The 19,562-nt window shown below is 47.0% G+C and overlaps 1 protein-coding gene across 5 annotated transcripts in view; it reads right to left on the bottom strand.

The window, feature by feature from the left end:
• Positions 1-19,562, bottom strand: part of KCNT1 (potassium sodium-activated channel subfamily T member 1) — a 265,672-nt gene that overhangs the window by 58,467 nt on the left and 187,643 nt on the right. For 4 of the 5 annotated variants that reach the window (XM_088459701.1, XM_088459704.1, XM_088459703.1 and 1 more), the window contains 6 exons: positions 18,913-19,021; positions 16,520-16,669; positions 13,686-13,915; positions 3,834-4,050; positions 2,266-2,371; positions 971-1,143 (listed from right to left, as the gene is read on the bottom strand). In XM_088459701.1, coding sequence (XP_088315827.1) covers positions 971-1,143; positions 2,266-2,371; positions 3,834-4,050; positions 13,686-13,915; positions 16,520-16,669; positions 18,913-19,021 — 985 coding nt within the window. The remainder of the gene's footprint in view (positions 1-970; positions 1,144-2,265; positions 2,372-3,833; positions 4,051-13,685; positions 13,916-16,519; positions 16,670-18,912; positions 19,022-19,562) is intronic. The other variant, XM_088459702.1, reaches the window with a different exon arrangement.

Genomic DNA, 19,562 nt, shown 5'->3' with positions numbered 1-19,562 from the left:
ACGTATCTGTACATGTAACCCATGCAGTGTCAGTAGCTCCCACATGTTCATACATGTAACCCATGCAGTGTGAGTAGCTCCCACGTATACGTACATGTAACCCATGCAGTGTGAGTAGCTCCCACGTATACGTACATGTAACCCATGCAGTGTGAGTAGCTCCCACATGTACATACATGTAACCCATGCAGTGTGAGTAGCTCCCACGTATACGTACATGTAACCCATGCAGTGTGAGTAGCTCCCACGTATACGTACATGTAACCCATGCAGTGTGAGCAGCTCCCACGTATACATACATGTAACCCATGCAGTGTGAGTAGCTCCCACATATACGTGTATTATAGGATATAAATCCCTCATAATGGAAAGTTTGATTACAGAACACCAATATATTATATGTGTTTTTCTGTCTTTTTCATATAAATCACCTGGGGAACATCTATGGAAGCTGATCCCCGTTATCCATGGTCAGATGAACTTTTCAGGACTCTCATATCTGTGCTATTCTGTATAACTCTGTATATATGTGGAACAGACAAAGCGCCAGCAGTTTGGTATTATTTGTTGTATTTGTGATTACTATAGAGAAAGTGGCGATTCTCTTAATACCGTGGTTGTTGCTAGTTAGCTGCGCATTTCATAACTATCAGAAATACGGACTGATTGCTTTATACAATAACCTTCCCTTCAGGCTTCCACGGAAGGACACATAAATACGGCAACAATCCTTACACTAGATTCTCGTGGCCACAGATTGGACGGAAAAGCTCTCAGAAAATATTGTCCCCTAGCTGGAAAGGGACTGGGAATTCTGTGTCTCAGCATTTACCCAAATTATTCATATATTTAGAAAAGTTCAAAAATGTGTCTTCCCCATCATTCCTCCCTATAACGTGTTAGGATGAGACGGGCCTGTACATCTCATGGCCACCAGCCCAGACCAGAGCCGTGCGTAGAATACACTCACGGGTTATCCAGGAGCAGGACAATCGGGTTGAGTTCCTTCCGGGATCTGTAGTATGCTCTAAGGGGAACGATGAAATTATAGAGGCCGTTTCCCGCCGTCTCGGCCGATACAATGATCAGCTTGTTCTTGAATCCATAGGCTTTGGCATCTTCAAAACTGTTGTGTTTGCAGCCCTGAAAGAGAGACATTTACTGGAGAAATCTGTCAACAGATCCTCTGGGACGCAAACAGACTCCCTAGAATGCAAACAGACACTTCAGGACAAAAACAGACCCTCCAGAGATGCAAACACATCCCCCCCAGGATGCTAACAGATCCCCCCCTCCCCAGGATGCTAACAGATCGCCCCCCCAGGATGCTAACAGACCCCCCCCGGGGATGCTAACAGATATCCCCCCCCCCCCGGGATGCTAACAGATCCCCCCCCAGGATGCCAACAGAACTCCCATGGATGCTAACAGATCACCCATGGATGCTAACAGATCTCCCATGGATTCTAACAGATCTCCCATGGATTCTAACAGATCTCCCATGGATTCTAACAGATCTCACATGGATTCTAACAGATCTCCCATGGATTCTAACAGATCTCCCATGGATTCTAACAGATCTCCCATGGATGCTAATAGATCCCCCATGGATGCTAACAGATCCACCCTACAGAAATTCCTGCTGGTGTGATAACAGCTGTAGCACTGAGCATGACGTCTCTACAGGGGACTTCCATTACAGCAACAAAATACAATAAAAATAAATAAATAAATTGTATGTATGTATGTGTGTATGTATATATATATATATATATATATATATATATATATATTTGTTTATCAGTAAACTTCCTTCCCTGGCAGTAACTAGTGGTAGTTTGTAGGTCCCAAGTACCAGACACCCACATACTGGGACATACAGTCACTGCGTCCCCAGGCAGAAGTCCCTGGAGAAGGGGGACCGTACGCTGCTACTGTCCAATCAGATGCTGCCGTTGTATGAGGTTCCCTCCGCTCTTCGGTCCTGGCCTAAGCCATAAGGGCAGGAGTTGTTGGTGGGGCAGGGGCAGGGGCTGAGCATGGCACCAGTAGGTGTACTAGCTAGTGGGTGAGGGTCTTATTCTGCCAGCGATCATTCTGCTTATTTTGTACAATGAAAATGAGTTAACAGCATATAAATGGCTGAAGGTTTGGGTGGAACTTGGTGACACCTAGATAGGACCCTTCTTGTGTCATAGGACTGGTTTGTGGCGCAGGGGGCGTTGCTAGGATCCGGTTATCACATGCTGCACAATAATCACTCACCTTGTCCAGGCGCAGGCAGCAGAAAGCGGCTTTCGCAGGTAGAAGGTGACACAGCGTTGGCGAGCTTCCGATATAGGGAGAATTTGGGGGATATCCTTTCACATAGCTACCGGGCAGACAATACATGTGTTATTATAATATAATACCTGTATGTAATAAAACCATCTCTCCTACTAATGTAAGAGGCAGATGCACCCTGACGGGGAGAGTGATAAACTACCAACCAATCAGCTCCTAACTGTCATTTTTCAAACACATCCTTTTACATGGCAGTTAGGAGCTGACTGGCTGGTACTTTATCACTTTCCAAGGCTTAGTACATCCCCCCCCCCAAGGTCAGATATTGTCTATTTATCAGCCAGTAAACGTGTGCCAGGTATGACCGTAGTTCTCCACAGGGGGGCAGCATTGTACCATGCTCTGCCTTTCCCACACAGTAAATCATTATAATACTCCGTGTGTATGAATTTTTTCCCTAGAAATGATTATTATTCATGAAAGCCTCTAATATGCAAATGCGACTACATATGAAATATACATGCAACATCATGCCCGTGAAAGAACGCACAGGAAAGGTTTCCTATCAGTAGATCCCCAGTAAAGTCTTGTGGATTTGTAGCCTCACTGTCCCCACCTGCGCTCACTCTCATCTGTGTTCTGTGGGCACAAAGGGGAATAATTATAACTAGAGACACACAGCAGCTTCGCTTTATAAAGAGATTCCAAGTATTAACCTTTATAGCTTTTAAAATAATTTAGTTGTTGTAAAATACCAAAGACCACCCACCCCAATTAGTATGTTCTGTGCGAAGTCTTTATTTTTTATCAGCAAGGTTGGAACTAGAGGGGGTGCGGATGATATTGGGGCACTGGGGATGAGAGCGGGCCCCCGGCAGTGCCAAATTGCCACACTCACAAAAGAGCAGAGGACTCCTCTGTCCCGCACATGATGAGAAGTCCTCCCTCCCAGGGCTCTATCCTCCCCAGTCCACCCGCTGGGGGTCTGGGCCTAAGTTTTACTATGGGGCTCAATGGTCCACGTCCTCCTCTGTTTTGCAGAATAGAAATAGTACAATTACACCCCTGATTAACTCAGCTAATATTCCTGGCTAGATGAAACGCGTTGGGTAACCTCTCTCCTTTCTAGTATCCTGCGGCTGGACGGCTATATGACCACATAGAGACAAGGTTATTCTGTGTGATGGGACCAGTATTATATCAGACTCTCTAGATAATACATATGTGTATTAGTTGTATGACTGATAGAACTGGTTGGGAGCGTATTACACTATAGCGGCCTCTCCCGCTTAGTATATACTGGGAGCTGATGTTATCAGGAGTCATCAGATAGGAGAAGATAAAACCGATCCACTCTTACACATTGGTAAGAGGTGAATTCACCTTTTTCAGCGCAGATTTATTAGACACTTCGCTGTCTGGAATATACTGCGCTAGGAGGCGAATTCGGTTTCTTTTTAACACTTTAGAAACAGAAAGTGTCCGCAATGTACATGGAATAAATGACTGAGGAGGCAGATTTACCATAAAGGTCTGTTTATAGTACTTACTCCAGGACCGGAAGCCCTTCATCATCAGATTGGGTCATCTCATCCTCCGATTGGTCGCTCAGGAGGTCACAAGGTAACACCGTAGAGCTGTCGGCAATCTCCAGGACTGGGGCGATGCTGGGCCTGCGGGTCCCGGAGCCGTTCTCAGACGGGAGGGTCAGCTTGCTGCTATTTATGGGGCGGCATTCCGTGTTCTGGAGGTCCATGGCGACTGTACCTTTGCACAATACACAGATAACACACATTTACTAAGTAACCTCGCAGCAAGTCAGAGCGGCAAGTGATAGACTCCTGCGCAGCACCATGACCCGGCTTTCTGCGCAGAACTGTGCCCGACAAGATGGCGTCACTGACGTGGGTGCATGGTATTGGATTTCTGCGAATATAAGATTCTATAGAGTTTTGCACCATGAATGAGCCTGAAACAATTGCTACAAAAAACTATATAAAACCTGATATTTATCTATTTTGTGTTAACCAGAAGATTGTCCCACATTGGAGATTGGACTTTAAAGCGACTTTTTGTCTTTTTGGTAACTTATGTTCCATACGAGCGGACGAGCAGCTTTCTCATCTTTTTTTTTTTTATCAATTCCACAAACTATTTCCCTATTTCCCTGTGAATATGGGACAATATTATATTATTATACAAGCAATTAATGTGACAGCTCCCACACAGTTTATTTGCACACTAGGCCCTCACTATAGGATAGAAGCTGAAACCTGCTTATATATAAATATGATCATCGTCTGTTCTGACAGCTTAGTCCTCATCATCGCGCACGGAATACAGACATGTCACAGGCGCGAGAGATTGATTAGGAGGCCCGCTGGGACAGTAACGTGACGTGCTGTAAATCAGAGCTGGCAGGTCCTATACATCAAGTACTTCATTTACTAAGCAGGCACCCTCTGATCTCGGTACTTGTCACGGTCTGTGTTTAGGTGCTCGGCCCTCGGTATCACCCCCAGGGAGAGCGTTCGGTGAATCTCAGCGCGAGATCATTAAGGCTGCGCTTAGCGGGGGACCCAGGAAAGCTGAGCTGGCGCCTGTCAGAAGATTCTCTGTAGGGATGTTAGAGAACATATCCAGAAAGTGCAACATGGAAAATGCTTCCAAAAGCAAAATAAAAATACCCAGAATGCACCTGGGGATTCGCATAGTGATAACTTATGCGCAGCAGTCTCCGGTGACAACGCTGCGACTTTCATGTCATACTGGTATTCATGCTACTGGTATGTGAACATCGAAAGATTAATCCCTATTGCCGGGAGGAATGAAATCAAAACAGCATCTGTCAGCAACGGGGAGGCGGCCATTTTCTGCCCTGATCCAGCTACACAGCCTATCCATGCAATAAATACTAGTGAGCCACTGAGGTATGAGGCACCCGTGCCTTGTGTCTCAAGGATCTTAGTATGCTAGTGAATAGATACGTCTGAATAATTGCTTCAGCTCATAAAACGCTGTGAATAGTTGGCATATACAGTCTAGATCAGTGGTTCTCAAACTCGGTCCTCAGGACCCCACACAGGTCACATTTTCCAGATCACCCAGCAGGAGCACAGGTGTATTCATTACTCACTGACACATTCCCCAGGTCACCCAGCAGGTGTACAGGTGTATTCATTACTCACTGACACATTCCCCAGGTCACCCAGCAGGTGCACAGGTGTATTCATTACTCACTGACACATTTCCCAGGTCACCCAGCAGGAGCACAGGTGTATTCATTACTCACTGACACATTTCCCAGGTCACCCAGCAGGAGCACAGGTGTAATCATTACTCACTGACACATTTCCCAGGTCACCCAGCAGGAGCACAGGTGTATTCATTACTCACTGACACATTTCCCAGGTCACCCAGCAGGAGCACAGGTGTAATCATTACTCACTGACACATTTCCCAGGTCACCCAGCAGGTGCACAGGTGTACTCATTACTCACTGATACATTTCCCAGGTCACCCAGCAGGTGCACAGGTGTATTCATTACTCACTGACACATTTCCCAGGTCACCCAGCAGGTGCACAGGTGTATTCATTACTCACTGACACATTTCCCAGGTCACCCAGCAGGTGCACAGGTGTATTCATTACTCACTGACACATTTCCCAGGTCACCCAGCAGGTGCACAGGTGTATTCATTACTCACTGACACATTTCCCAGGTCACCCAGCAGGTGCACAGGTGTATTCATTACTCACTGACACATTTCCCAGGTCACCCAGCAGGTGCACAGGTGTAATCATTACTCACTGACACATTTCCCAGGTCACCCAGCAGGTGCACAGGTGTAATCATTACTCACTGACACATTTCCCAGGTCACCCAGCAGGTGCACAGGTGTAATCATTACTCACTGACACATTTCCCAGGTCACCCAGCAGGAGCACAGGTGTACTCATTACTCACTGACACTTTTCCCAGGTCACCCAGCAGGAGCACAGGTGTATTCATTACTCACTGACACATTTCCCAGGTCACCCAGCAGGTGCACAGGTGTAATCATTACTCACTGACACATTTCCCAGGTCACCCAGCAGGTGCACAGGTGTATTCATTACTCACTGACACATATCCCAGGTCACCCAGCAGGAGCACAGGTGTAATCATTACTCACTGACACATTTCCCAGGTCACCCAGCAGGTGCACAGGTGTATTCATTACTCACTGACACATTTCCCAGGTCACCCAGCAGGAGCACAGGTGTATTCATTACTCACTGACACATTTCCCAGGTCACCCAGCAGGTGCACAGGTGTAATCATTACTCACTGACACATTTCCCAGGTCACCCAGCAGGTGCACAGGTGTATTCATTACTCACTGACACATTTCCCAGGTCACCCAGCAGGTGCACAGGTGTAATCATTACTCACTGACACATTTCCCAGGTCACCCAGCAGGTGCACAGGTGTATTCATTACTCACTGACACATTTCCCAGGTCACCCAGCAGGTGCACAGGTGTAATCATTACTCACTGACACATTTCCCAGGTCACCCAGCAGGTGCACAGGTGTACTCATTACTCACTGATACATTTCCCAGGTCACCCAGCAGGAGCACAGGTGTAATCATTACTCACTGACACATTTCCCAGGTCACCCAGCAGGTGCACAGGTGTATTCATTACTCACTGACACATATCCCAGGTCACCCAGCAGGAGCACAGGTGTATTCATTACTCACTGACACATTTCCCAGGTCACCCAGCAGGAGCACAGGTGTACTCATTACTCACTGATACATTTCCCAGGTCACCCAGCAGGAGCACAGGTGTAATCATTACTCACTGACACATTTCCCAGGTCACCCAGCAGGTGCACAGGTGTATTCATTACTCACTGACACATTTCCCAGGTCACACAGCAGGAGAACAGGTGTACTCATTACTCACTGACACATTTCCCAGGTCACCCAGCAGGAGCACAGGTGTAATCATTACTCACTGACACATTTCCCAGGTCACCCAGCAGGTGCACAGGTGTATTCATTACTCACTGACACATATCCCAGGTCACCCAGCAGGAGCACAGGTGTATTCATTACTCACTGACACATTTCCCAGGTCACCCAGCAGGTGCACAGGTGTATTAATTACTCACTGACACATTTCCCAGGTCACCCAGCAGGTGCACAGGTGTATTCATTACTCACTGACACATTTCCCAGGTCACCCAGCAGGAGCACAGGTGTATTCATTACTCACTGACACATTTCCCAGGTCACCCAGCAGGTGCACAGGTGTAATCATTACTCACTGACACATTTCCCAGGTCACCCAGCAGGTGCACAGGTGTATTCATTACTCACTAACACATTTCCCAGGTCACCCAGCAGGTGCACAGGTGTATTCATTACTCACTGACACATTTCCCAGGTCACCCAGCAGGTGCACAGGTGTATTCATTACTCACTGACACATTTCCCAGGTCACCCAGCAGGTGCACAGGTGTAATCATTACTCACTGACACATTTCCCAGGTCACCCAGCAGGAGCACAGGTGTAATCATTACTCACTGACACATTTCCCAGGTCACACAGCAGGTGCACAGGTGTACTCATTACTCACTGACACATTTCCCGGGTTACCCAGCAGGAGCACAGGTGTATTCATTTCTCACTGACACATTTCCCAGGTCACCCAGCAGGTGCACAGGTGTATTCATTACTCACTGACACATTTCCCAGGTCACCCAGCAGGTGCACAGGTGTAATCATTACTCACTGACACATTCCCCAGGTCACCCAGCAGGTGCACAGGTGTATTAATTACTCACTGACACATTTCCCAGGTCACCCAGCAGGTGCACAGGTGTATTCATTACTCACTGACACATTTCACAGGTCACCCAGCAGGTGCACAGGTGTATTAATTACTCACTGACACATTTCCCAGGTCACCCAGCAGGTGCACAGGTGTATTAATTACTCACTGACACATTTCCCAGGTCACCCAGCAGGATCACAGGTGTAGTCATTACTCACTGACACATTTTAATAGATTCACATATGGAGATAATTATTCATTTGTGATTCTGTGAGGAGAAATGGAAAACATGCACTGTTTGGGGTCCTGAGGAAAAGTTTGAGATCCTGTGGTCTAGATGGACTGGGTGTACAGGCAGTGACAACGAGAGAGAGCGCAACGACAACTCAAATCATGGGGACGGGCAAGTTTATCAGAAGTATATACCAGCGCTGAGCCTGACATACTGAATATACAGTATACAAAACATTTATTAGGAGTTATGAATCATGATCCAAGTCATTTGAACGACAAAGGCCTAGAACAGCAGAGTGCTTAAGATAATAAATGCTCATTAGACTCATTAATGCGCCAACACAGGTTTTGCGCACACACAGAATAAAGAAAGACCCTCCGGCTTCTAACTCACTGGATAAGTGATCCGAATAATCAACATGTGCAGCGTGAATGCTATTAGCTGTGCGACGTGCCCACCCCAGCTGTTTTTGGACAATAAATCTGCCTACTCGAGTGAGGTCAAGAGCGTCTGAGAGGCTCAGGAACAGGACTGTAATTGGCCTCGCTCAGAGTGCGCCTGGGAACAGAACAGGGCACAAAATGGAATATACGGGGAAATCGGCCTCAAGGGCCATGAGACCCAAATAATGGTGGGACTGCGCTGACTTTATGGACGGCTAATCTCCGTCTAACTCTGCGCTTTGAGTAGACGCGAGACTTAAAATTGTAATGAAATTGTTGTTTATTCCTTGATGTCATCGTATTGTGCATAGAAACGCACAGTCAGATCTATTTCTAGATTTTTATTTTTTGTACGTAACATCAGAAACCCTCATATCTGTGTCTATAACGTACGTTATATACTGCGCCCTGGCAGGTGGAGGCAGCGCAAAGTCTGCATCTGTACAACACCCGCCAGAAGGCTAAATGAATTTAAAAAGGAGAGACGGTATTGGAGGACAGCTTTTAGTATGCCCAGCGCAAGATATTGTGTGCGCCTGCGACTGCCAAGCGCCATTAGATGTATATAATAAACCATGAATGAAATTGGGTCACCAGTAACCCTGTTATCCGCTGGTGGTCACCAGGTCATCTTAATGGAGACATTACACTGCTCAGGTGCTTATGAGGCTCATTCGCAGAGCGAATTGTGGCGTCGTCGGCAGGAGCTGGAGCTGTACATGACGGGGACGTTTCTCACACAGACGACAGCTCTTACGTCTAGGAGACCCGTCTCCACCTCTGTTCTCCACCGTGAACTTTGCGGTCGGTTACCATCATGACGGAGATGCCATTAATGTTATACACTTATATAAGAACTTTTTATAACTTATGCTTTATAATGACTTTTGTGTGAATTTATTCTGTTGTTTAGTGAACAATTCCCTTGTTTCACATCAATTCTGTAATAGGATAAAGCAAAGTTGATTTATTCATTACATATACATGAACTTTATAGTATAATTGGCCCTCCTAAGTGCTACATACTTTCTTTATAATCTTGGCACGCTACGTTTTTTGCCGTGTATTGTAGCGGCGGCGTCCTGGGGATACTCAGCGCGGTCCCCCAGGTAAGCAGCCTGTGATTGTGGCGTTGTGTGCTGGCGTCTTACATTATTTTATGTTTTGAGAAGTTATAAATACAAAAGTGCTAAAGATTTTGACGTAACTTTCCACAAACATCGACTATCATGGAAAACACTCTGGGGGCCTGATTGAGGGGCGGACGCACTGCCGATGTCGGACGTGGTGGAGCGTTTTTTTGTTGTTATCCCTAATGTGTCCATGCAGCGTCGCAGTTCTAATTTCAGTCACCAGAGAGGTCTATTGAAAATGTTGTGGGTGGTGACACAGAGATCGTCGTCTTATGGGCGTTTAATGGGAGCGTCGCGGCACAATCGGGGGTGATAGTGGTTGCGTAGACAGAGACATTTGAGCAGCATTTGCATAAAGTCGCAGACGGGTGAGCGGAGTTGCACGGGACCTGGCGCCAAGAGGAGATATTTGGTGCAACTGAAGCAACAGTAACAAAGGACACATCTGTGTGTATATATATATATATATATATATATACACACACACATATATACATAGGGTGAGTCTCCAATATCCAAATATTCCGAAATACAGAATATTTTTAGCATGACTGAGATAATGAAACCTTTGCTTTCTGATGGTTCAATGTAGACAAACTTTGTTTAAAGCACAAATTATTAACATACAGTATAAAATAACCTTCAGGCTGTGTGTATAAGGTGTATATAACACATAAATGCATTCTGTCTGTATATTTGGGACCCATTCTCAAGATATCTCATTATTATATGCAATTATTCCAAAATACGGAATATTCCGTTATCCAAATCACCCCTGGTCCCAAGCATTTTGGATATGGGAGACTCAACCTGTATATATATATATTCCTTAGCTGGCCTGGGAGAATGAGACTTTCATGGAGATACAAACCCTCTCGTATATCAGTAAAATAGGTTACAGTTATAAGACCATAAAAATATAGAAATTTACATTTTACTGTTTGCTGTGGTGGGGCCTATTCTATCTAAGGGGCCGGAAGACGCAGTTTAATCCTGGTCTGACTGGGATTTACAGCACAGAAGCTACTGGAAGCCACTGGGTTCTTACTTTAGGGAGCGCGCCCCGTTATTTAGAAGTATATCCAGAAGAAATGCAGAGAAATGACAGAAATCTCCCTGCAGAGCTCACGCACCTCAGATATCAAACTCTCTATATGGAAAGGGGGCCGGTAACTAGCGCAGCATCAGCGCGCCGCCCGCAGTGGGGAGTATAGGATTACCGGCCCCCTCACCATGGGAATCATTTATCACACAAACCCCCCTTGGCTATAAATGAAACGATGATTACAATTTACATCACATCAAAGTATCGGAGGATCTCACACATCCCGAAGACTGACAAGGGCCGGAATATATTTCTACATTAAAGGAAAATAACGTATAGGCGATTAACATTCTGCGCACTGACAGCGCTCATTTGTCACAACATTAATATTCATTTTAAAGTTGGATTCACATTTTCATCAGTTATTCAGATTTATAGGTTACAGAACTTCATCAGGAAGTTTAAAGTCATTAGATACATGAAAAACAGTCATTATATCAGTGCTAGGCAGGCTTAGGCTCTCTGCCTGTTGTGGTACTAGAAGTCACAGCATGCCCTCCAGACGATGGCAGAGTATTTGAAGCATACAGTATTTGCAGGTACGCACTAGGAGCAGCTACTTGCAGAGGGAATGTGACTCTAAATACTTATATGGGTCAAACAACAAGTTCACGTCTAACATTTATACAGATCCTCATTAAATCCTGAGAAAAGTAACAGAAGTAACTCCAGGCGCTGAGACCCCCTACAGTAATAATACCCCGCAGCTGCCCCACATTGAATCCTGCAGGTGGCGCGTTTGGAAAGACCTATTTAGTAACATAGGATGTCAGCGCAGGGGGTAGGTAGGAAATGCTACAGACTGGGGGAAATTACTGCCAAACAGCAGCCAGAAATCATCTACTGTCTAAAGTAAAGAAATTGTTCACGGTACAAAAACTCTGCTCTTCAGTCAGGTTATTACATTATTATATATTATTCCCTCCTGAGATGGCGAAGGCCCGACGGGCAGGTCTAGTCCAGCGGGGACTGGTTTGTGCAGATAGCCCTGCTTTAGCACAGGTGATCATGTTATTATAAGAAGAGTTATTGTCAGGCAGGACGATGGGTGATACACAGTGCCGGATAGAGACCTATATGTACATTACAGTCTGAGGGAAGAGGGTAAAAGCCGGAAACACGGTAATCCGGAAATAATAGTAACTGTAATGAAGCCTTTAGTAGGGTTTCCGGCTTTCTCTATGCATTTAGTATGATATCCGGATATTTCTATGCATTTAGTAGGGTTTCCGGCTTTTTCTATGCATTTAGTAGGGTTTCCGGATATTTCTATGCATTTAGTATAATTTCCGGCTTTCTCTATGCATTTAGTATGGTTTCTGGCTTTTTCTATGCATTTAGTAGGGTTTCCGGCTTTTTCTATGCATTTAGTAGGGTTTCCGGCTTTCTCTATGCATTTAGTATAATTTCCGGCTTTTTCTATGCATTTAGTACGGTTTCCGGCTTTCTCTATGCATTTAGTATAATTTCCGGCTTTTTCTATGCATTTAGTAGGGTTTTCGGCTTTTTCTATGCATTTAGTAGGGTTTCCGGCTTTCTCTATGCATTTAGTATAGTTTCCGGCTTTTTCTATGCATTTAGTAGGGTTTCCGGCTTTTTCTATGCATTTAGTAGGGTTTCCAGCTTTCTCTATGCATTTAGTAGGGTTTCCAGCTTTCTCTATGCATTTAGTAGGGTTTCCGGCTTTCTCTATACATTTAGTATGGTTTCCGGCTTTCTCTATGCATTTAGTAGGGTTTCCGGCTTTCTCTATGCATTTAGTAGGGTTTCCGGCTTTCTCTATGCATTTAGTAGGGTTTCCGGCTTTTTCTATGCATTTAGTAGGGTTTCCGGCTTTCTCTATGCATTTAGTAGGGTTTCCGGCTTTTTCTATGCATTTAGTAGGGTTTCCGGCTTTTTCCGGCTTTTTGTGGGTCCCCCCCCCCCAGTCTGAGGATAAAGTTGGAGACGTTTGCAGATCGGTAATCAGTACCATATAGTGTGCGCTGATATTACACCTTTCCACTCTGTAATGCGGATGTTTCAGTACTAAATGGCACAAAGAGTGAGATGCATGGGAGGGGGGTGGCACAAAGTTATATGGGAGGGGGTGGCACAAAGTAATATGGGAGGGGGGTGGCGTGGGAGGGGGTGGCACATAGAGTTAGATGTATGGGAGGGGGGGGCAACAATTCTAAAGAACTGTAATGTGGGTAATAGCAAACGCTGGACATATTAAAATGAGTAATATTAATATCCCAAAATGATAATTATGGGGGGTATTCATGAAAGCTTGGAGAGAGATAAAGTACCAACCAATCGGCTCTTGTCATGTTACAGGCGGTGTTTGAAAGATGACAGTTAGGAGCTAATTGGCTGGTACTTTATCTCTCTCCGAGCTTCCATGAATATCCCCCATGTGATTAGTAAATTGTTCACTAAAGTTCCTTCTGCTGGAGAAATAAGGAAATGTTTAAAGTTAAACAGTTTGTAACATATCTACTTGTGAGGTGAAGATTCCAGCTCTGATGTCTGAGGTGAGTTGAGAAGAGTGTGAGTGATGCGTTAATGTGATCTGGGGACCGGCGCTGCCCTCACGCCACAGGCCCCACACGTGTCCTGACCATGTCATACATGTATCCTGGTGTAGTGTGACACAGATCGGGCGTCTCCCTACCCATGCTGGCGATGATGCTGTGTACAGGCAGCCGGGACGGTTCCCCCCACATCCCTCGCCCCTTCCGCTTCTGCTTCTCCTCTTGCTTGAAGATGAAGGCGGAGTTTTCCTCCTTGGTGATGTTGATGTAGAAGCAGGTGTCGGCGCTGGCCATGATGTGCCGGGGTCCCGGGTTCAGCAAGATGCTCTTATTGTCCTCTCTCCTGACGCCGATCAAGCACACGCCATACCTAAGACAGAGGAGAGGGAAACATACAGCTGCCCAACAAGGAATATCAGATGCCTCGTGCCTCACCCCTCACAGAGATCGGAAGTGTCTTGCTCGTCTACCCCGCTGAGTGGAAGCTGCCATACTTGCTGCTGCCTGACAGTGAGACTTATTCCCGGAATAGATGTCAGTAAGTAGCTGCAAATCCCCCTATACTATGTGTGCACAGAGGTGGGAAGACAGGGTAAGGGGGCAGGACCCAGAGAGAGCCCAAAAACACAGGCAGCGTGGGTACAGAGGGGTATATGACTGGGGTCCTGGCACATTTACACCAGGGGTCTTAGTGACACCGCTAATTGTCTTACAGCTCCTAAAACCACTCATGGACCGATCCAGCCAGTCTGCGCCAGCCCCGGGGCCAATGGGCAGGTGAGGAAGCTGTATGAGGCTCCCCCTGAGCAGAGTGGTGGGGTCACTGTTACTATGACTGTGGCGTGTTAGGCAGGCTGGTGGCGGCCATCTTCTAGCGGCATTCATCACCATGCCCGATAATCATCGGATTTATTACAGCTGGATTATGATCGGGCACCGCGGCCATTTGCCTCAAGCTCTGCGATGTACAGTAGCCAGCGCAATATCAGGCAGCGCAGTAACACACTATCGCAGTATCAGCCCGCCTAGCGTATCAGCCCGCCTAGCGTATCAGCCCGCCTAGCGTATCAGCCCGCCTAGCGTATCAGCCCGCCTAGCGTATCAGCCCGCCTAGCGTATCAGCCCGCCTAGCGTATCAGCCCGCCTAGTCTCAGCCCGCCCAGTCTCAGCCCGCCCAGTCTCAGCCCGCCCAGCGTATCAGCCCGCCCAGTCTCAGCCCGCCCAGCGTATCAGCCATCGCAGTCTCAGCCCGCCCCAGGCTCAGCCCGCCCCAGGCTCAGCCCGCCCAGCGTATCAACCATCGCAGTCTCAGCCCGCCCAGTCTCAGCCCGCCCAGTCTCAGCCCGCCCCAGACTCAGCCCGCCCCAGACTCAGCCCGCCCCAGGCTCAGCCCGCCCCAGGCTCAGCCCGCCCCAGGCTCAGCCCGCCCCAGGCTCAGCCCGCCCCAGGCTCAGCCCGCCCAGCGTATCAGCCATCGCAGTCTCAGCCCGCCCAGTCTCAGCCCGCCCAGTCTCAGCCCGCCCAGTCTCAGCCCGCCCAGTCTCAGCCCGCCCAGTCTCAGCCCGCCCAGTCTCAGCCCGCCCAGTCTCAGCCCGCCCAGTCTCAGCCCGCCCAGTCTCAGCCCGCCCAGTCTCAGCCCGCCCAGTCTCAGCCCGCCCAGCGTATCAGCCATCGCAGTCTCAGCCCGCCCAGTAACACACTATCGCTTGGTGACAGTAAGGGAAAACTTATTTAGCGACAGAAAACCTTAATTAGCTGAACAGAAGATAAAAAACATTTTCTTTTAGTAAGTAGTGAATATCTAAAAGATATAAGTAACAATAATAAATTCTCTGCTGTTTTAAAGACCAATAACAACCTAAAAATAATAAAACGAACGAACATAAAATATTAACATTAATCTTTCTATGTTTTTTATTGCTCTTTCAAACAGGACTAAATCTATTGTTGCTGATTATAAATATATGCACTAATTACATATTATATTAATTTTTTGTGGAAAGGGAGTGTTTTATTGTAACACTAGGTGCTATGTGGTGCACTTGTGCGTTACAGCCCCGTCCTCCTCAGGTATATACCTGCAGTACACAGCGCACTGGTCAGCACAGCCCCGTCCTCCTCAGGTATATACCTGCAGTACACAGCGCACCGGTCAGCACAGCCCCATCCTCCTCAGGTATATACCTGCAGTACACAGCGCACTGGTCAGCACAGCCCCGTCCTCCTCAGGTATATACCTGCACTACACAGCACACCGGTCAGCACAGCCCCGTCCTCCTCAGGTATATACCTGCAGTACACAGCGCACTGGTCAGCACAGCCCCGTCCTCCTCAGGTATATACCTGCAGTACACAGCGCACTGGTCAGCACAGCCCCGTCCTCCTCAGGTATATACCTGCAGTACACAGCGCACTGGTCAGCACAGCCCCGTCCTCCTCAGGTATATACCTGCACTACACAGCGCACTGGTCAGCACAGCCCCGTCCTCCTCAGGTATATACCTGCAGTACACAGCGCACTGGTCAGCACAGCCCCGTCCTCCTCAGGTATATACCTGCACTACACAGCACACCGGTCAGCACAGCCCCGTCCTCCTCAGGTATATACCTGCAGTACACAGCGCACTGGTCAGCACAGCCCCATCCTCCTCAGGTATATACCTGCAGTACATGGCGCATTGGTCAGCAATTATGTTCCCCTTTGTTACTATGTGTAGCTGTATTTTTATGCCAGAGAGAGAACAGTAGGCAGGAAGTTCTGTTCTGGAGTACGCTGATGTCACAATAGACAGTGATAGCAACACCGCCTCCAGGCGTCTATAAGGAGGGTCTTACCCTCACAATTTTGCGCCCTTTCATTTGCAGACCTTTAATTTGTCTGACTTTCATAACAAGCGTAATTTCCCCTGTGTAGCGGGAACATTTGCGTGTTGCGTGGAGGCAGCTTTTGCACATGGCGATAAAACGTTCTTACTTCTTGTGAGCGTGGAAAGCTGCGTATGTGAAACTCTTCCCCGCGTACTCCATGAAGAATTTGCTGTCTCCCATACGGATATGATAGACCTCATTGCCGGAACATCGCCCATACATCCTCTGCCACTGCTCCGGGGACTGCTGACCCTCCCTACAAACACAAGAAGTGACCCCGACATTATACAGTAACATAAACCAATGGCTGCCATAGAATAGACCCAAATGTAAGCTCAGCATTGCTCCCGGCTGACGTATAACTATGTGAAGATGAAATGGAATAACACTGCCCTCTATCCATCTACATGAGCCTAAAGCATCACATATACGAGTGTCTGGCTTTAGTGACCTATGTATTAAGAAGTTCTGTGGTGTCGCAATGTTTAGCTTTATGTATTGAGGCATTTATCACGTTTATGAACATAGTGAACCCTTGTAAGAGCCCACTCCTGCGAGAATGCCCCCTTAGGCACAGGGCGGTTAGCGCCATGTGATGGTGGTGATCGCCTATGGCACGGAGCTCATAAAAGCTGGGTATTTTGGAGCTTGGTACATAGGGTCAGACTGAATGAGGACTGTGACCATCATTCAGCTTTTTAAGCACTTTGCTGGGACTCAGATTTCTAGGTCAGTTGCGCCGAGCTGGCGACAGTGGGGAAGGGTTTTGTAAATCTGGGGATAATCCGCAGAAGTGAGATCCATAGATGCAACATTTACGCGTTAGCGCATGTCACATAAATCATTTATATTAAAGGGATACGCTGAACGTAAGACCAACAAAAGCCTTTACCCTGACGATAGGGGCTTATTACAGCCAGGCGCAGGAACAGCAGCCAGTCATTCCTCCGTACAGTATCATTAGTGTAACGCACTGCGCTGATCAGAGCTACTAACTACCCAATGCACGGCTATACGTGCTACCAGACGCAGGTGAGGAAGCCTGAGGGGTCCCAACGCTTAGTGATTTCAGTCAGTGCAGAATGGGATCTAAAGGGATAAAAAAGGACGTTACAGTAAGTCGCATACATGCTGGGGGATGACACGAGATTCATCGGAGCCTCATCCTGTGGTCACTATGGGCCTTGGGGCAAATTCTCGCCCTCTCCCCCTTCCGCTCTTGTCTGGACTATTCCCCCCCAGTAATAGATTATATCATGTAACTGCTCTAATGGGCACAAGCTACTCAGGGTCTATAAACGTCTGTGTGCCACACGGGATGAGGGAGGGGCAGGGGTCTGCACATACCAATCCATGGCCCGATATCGGGGGTGACCCTGCAGCTTAATAGGCTCTTATAGGGGCATTTATTCTGCACTGGGGGACTTATATTGGGCTTTATGTGAGAATTACTATGCAGTGACAGCTCCTAATGCAGGGCGGCCATATAAAGCCTTATAGGACGTTACTGTATGAGTATTAGAGCATTATATATATATATATATATATATATATATACATACACACACACACATACATATACACGTGACACCGCGTGCTGTCATCCATTATCCAATGTTTATGACACAGGTGGGTTTCACATCAGGTCACCTGATTTATGGTCTATTATGTGACAGAAAATTAGCTCTATGGGCCGGTGACCATGTGACAATAAAACGTAGCGGGTTATTAATGATGGAAAATGGCGTGTGTGGGAATCTGCCCCCAGGTTCTAGCAGTAACGGCCACAAATATACAGATTACAAGAGTAATGCTTGTAAAGACAGCTGGTTACTGTGACCAGCAGCAATGCAGAACTCATAGACCTAAACTGCTCGCGGAACGCCCCAGAATTCATTCTAATTGCATTGTCCGCAAATTACAGCATATGAGCACAAACCACTGACTGGAGACTACGACATTGTGGTTGTGTAAGTGTCTATAACATCACCACTACTGTGACTTTATTATATTAAACGTAATGATAATGTACAGACTGTTTCATTATTTGTTATAATGCGTTCTCATGTGCTGCGCAGTACCACCTTATAGCCTGTAGGTGTCACACTATTCCCGGATTCAGTTTCCTGAAACGCGCCATAGGGGAGAGAGGAACCTTCTATCAATACAACACATCTAAATAAGATCATTGCATCTAATAAAGCCATGGACATAGTCCTGTACATAGGGACAGTCTATTCAACACAAGCGGTACACGGGGTTCTGTGTACTAAGGCTTGGATGGGGATAAAGTGGACTGTATCTATATATGTATGTATGTACTGTATATATGTATGTATGTACTGTATGTATGTGTGTATGTACGTATGTATGTGTATGTATGTACTGTATGTATGTACTGTATGTATGCATGTACATATGTATGTACTGTATGTATGAACGTATATACTGTATGTAGCATTGTCAGACCAGGGAGGAAGAGACGCTATTAGCACTTACTGCCCCCTGGAGGTGTGAACCAGTAGTGTGATGAGCGTGGAGGTGGCCGGGCAGATGCAGTTTAGCGCCAACATGGCGTACTTAAACTCCTCTTCGCAAACCACGTGATCTGGAATTCAAACAAACGCCAAGTTACTAACACTTGAATAATAGGCAATGAGACTTCTAACATAATGACATACTGCAGGGGAGAGCTAATGTACTATGATGATATAAATACACCGCTATAGAGCCCTCGTGCCTCGCACACGTCAGAGGCGGCCATTTGTGGATAGAACCTTCGTTCACATTAATAGGCCTCAACCCCTGACACCAATGAGGCGCTGCTTGCAGTGGTGGGGCTTCCGCCAGGGCCAGGCGGTGGTGGGGGCTCGTCCCTGCCGTGACATATACCCTTTGTTGAGCAGGTGCAGCACGGAGAAGCCCAATTTGGGCAATCAGTCTCCATGCTCAGGAGAAGAGAAGGGAAGAGGGTGGGTCAGCAGCGCCAGATGCCCCCATCCCAAAGTTTTGCTTTGAGTCCTGGCAATTGAGGGTCCCGCCCCTGGCGCTGGAATGGACAGGCTCCATTCTCATGGACACTGGCTCAGCCAGCATAACAGCCGCCACCATTGTGCGCACTTTCAGCAAATCCAAACAAAAGTGAGCAG

This window comes from Taudactylus pleione, unplaced genomic scaffold (genome assembly GCF_031769625.1).
Source record: "Taudactylus pleione unplaced genomic scaffold, aTauple2 ptg000927l, whole genome shotgun sequence".
Taxonomy (NCBI): Eukaryota; Metazoa; Chordata; class Amphibia; order Anura; family Myobatrachidae; genus Taudactylus; species Taudactylus pleione.
Note: the sequence above shows the minus strand (reverse complement) of the source record. Positions and strands in the feature narration are given on the sequence as shown.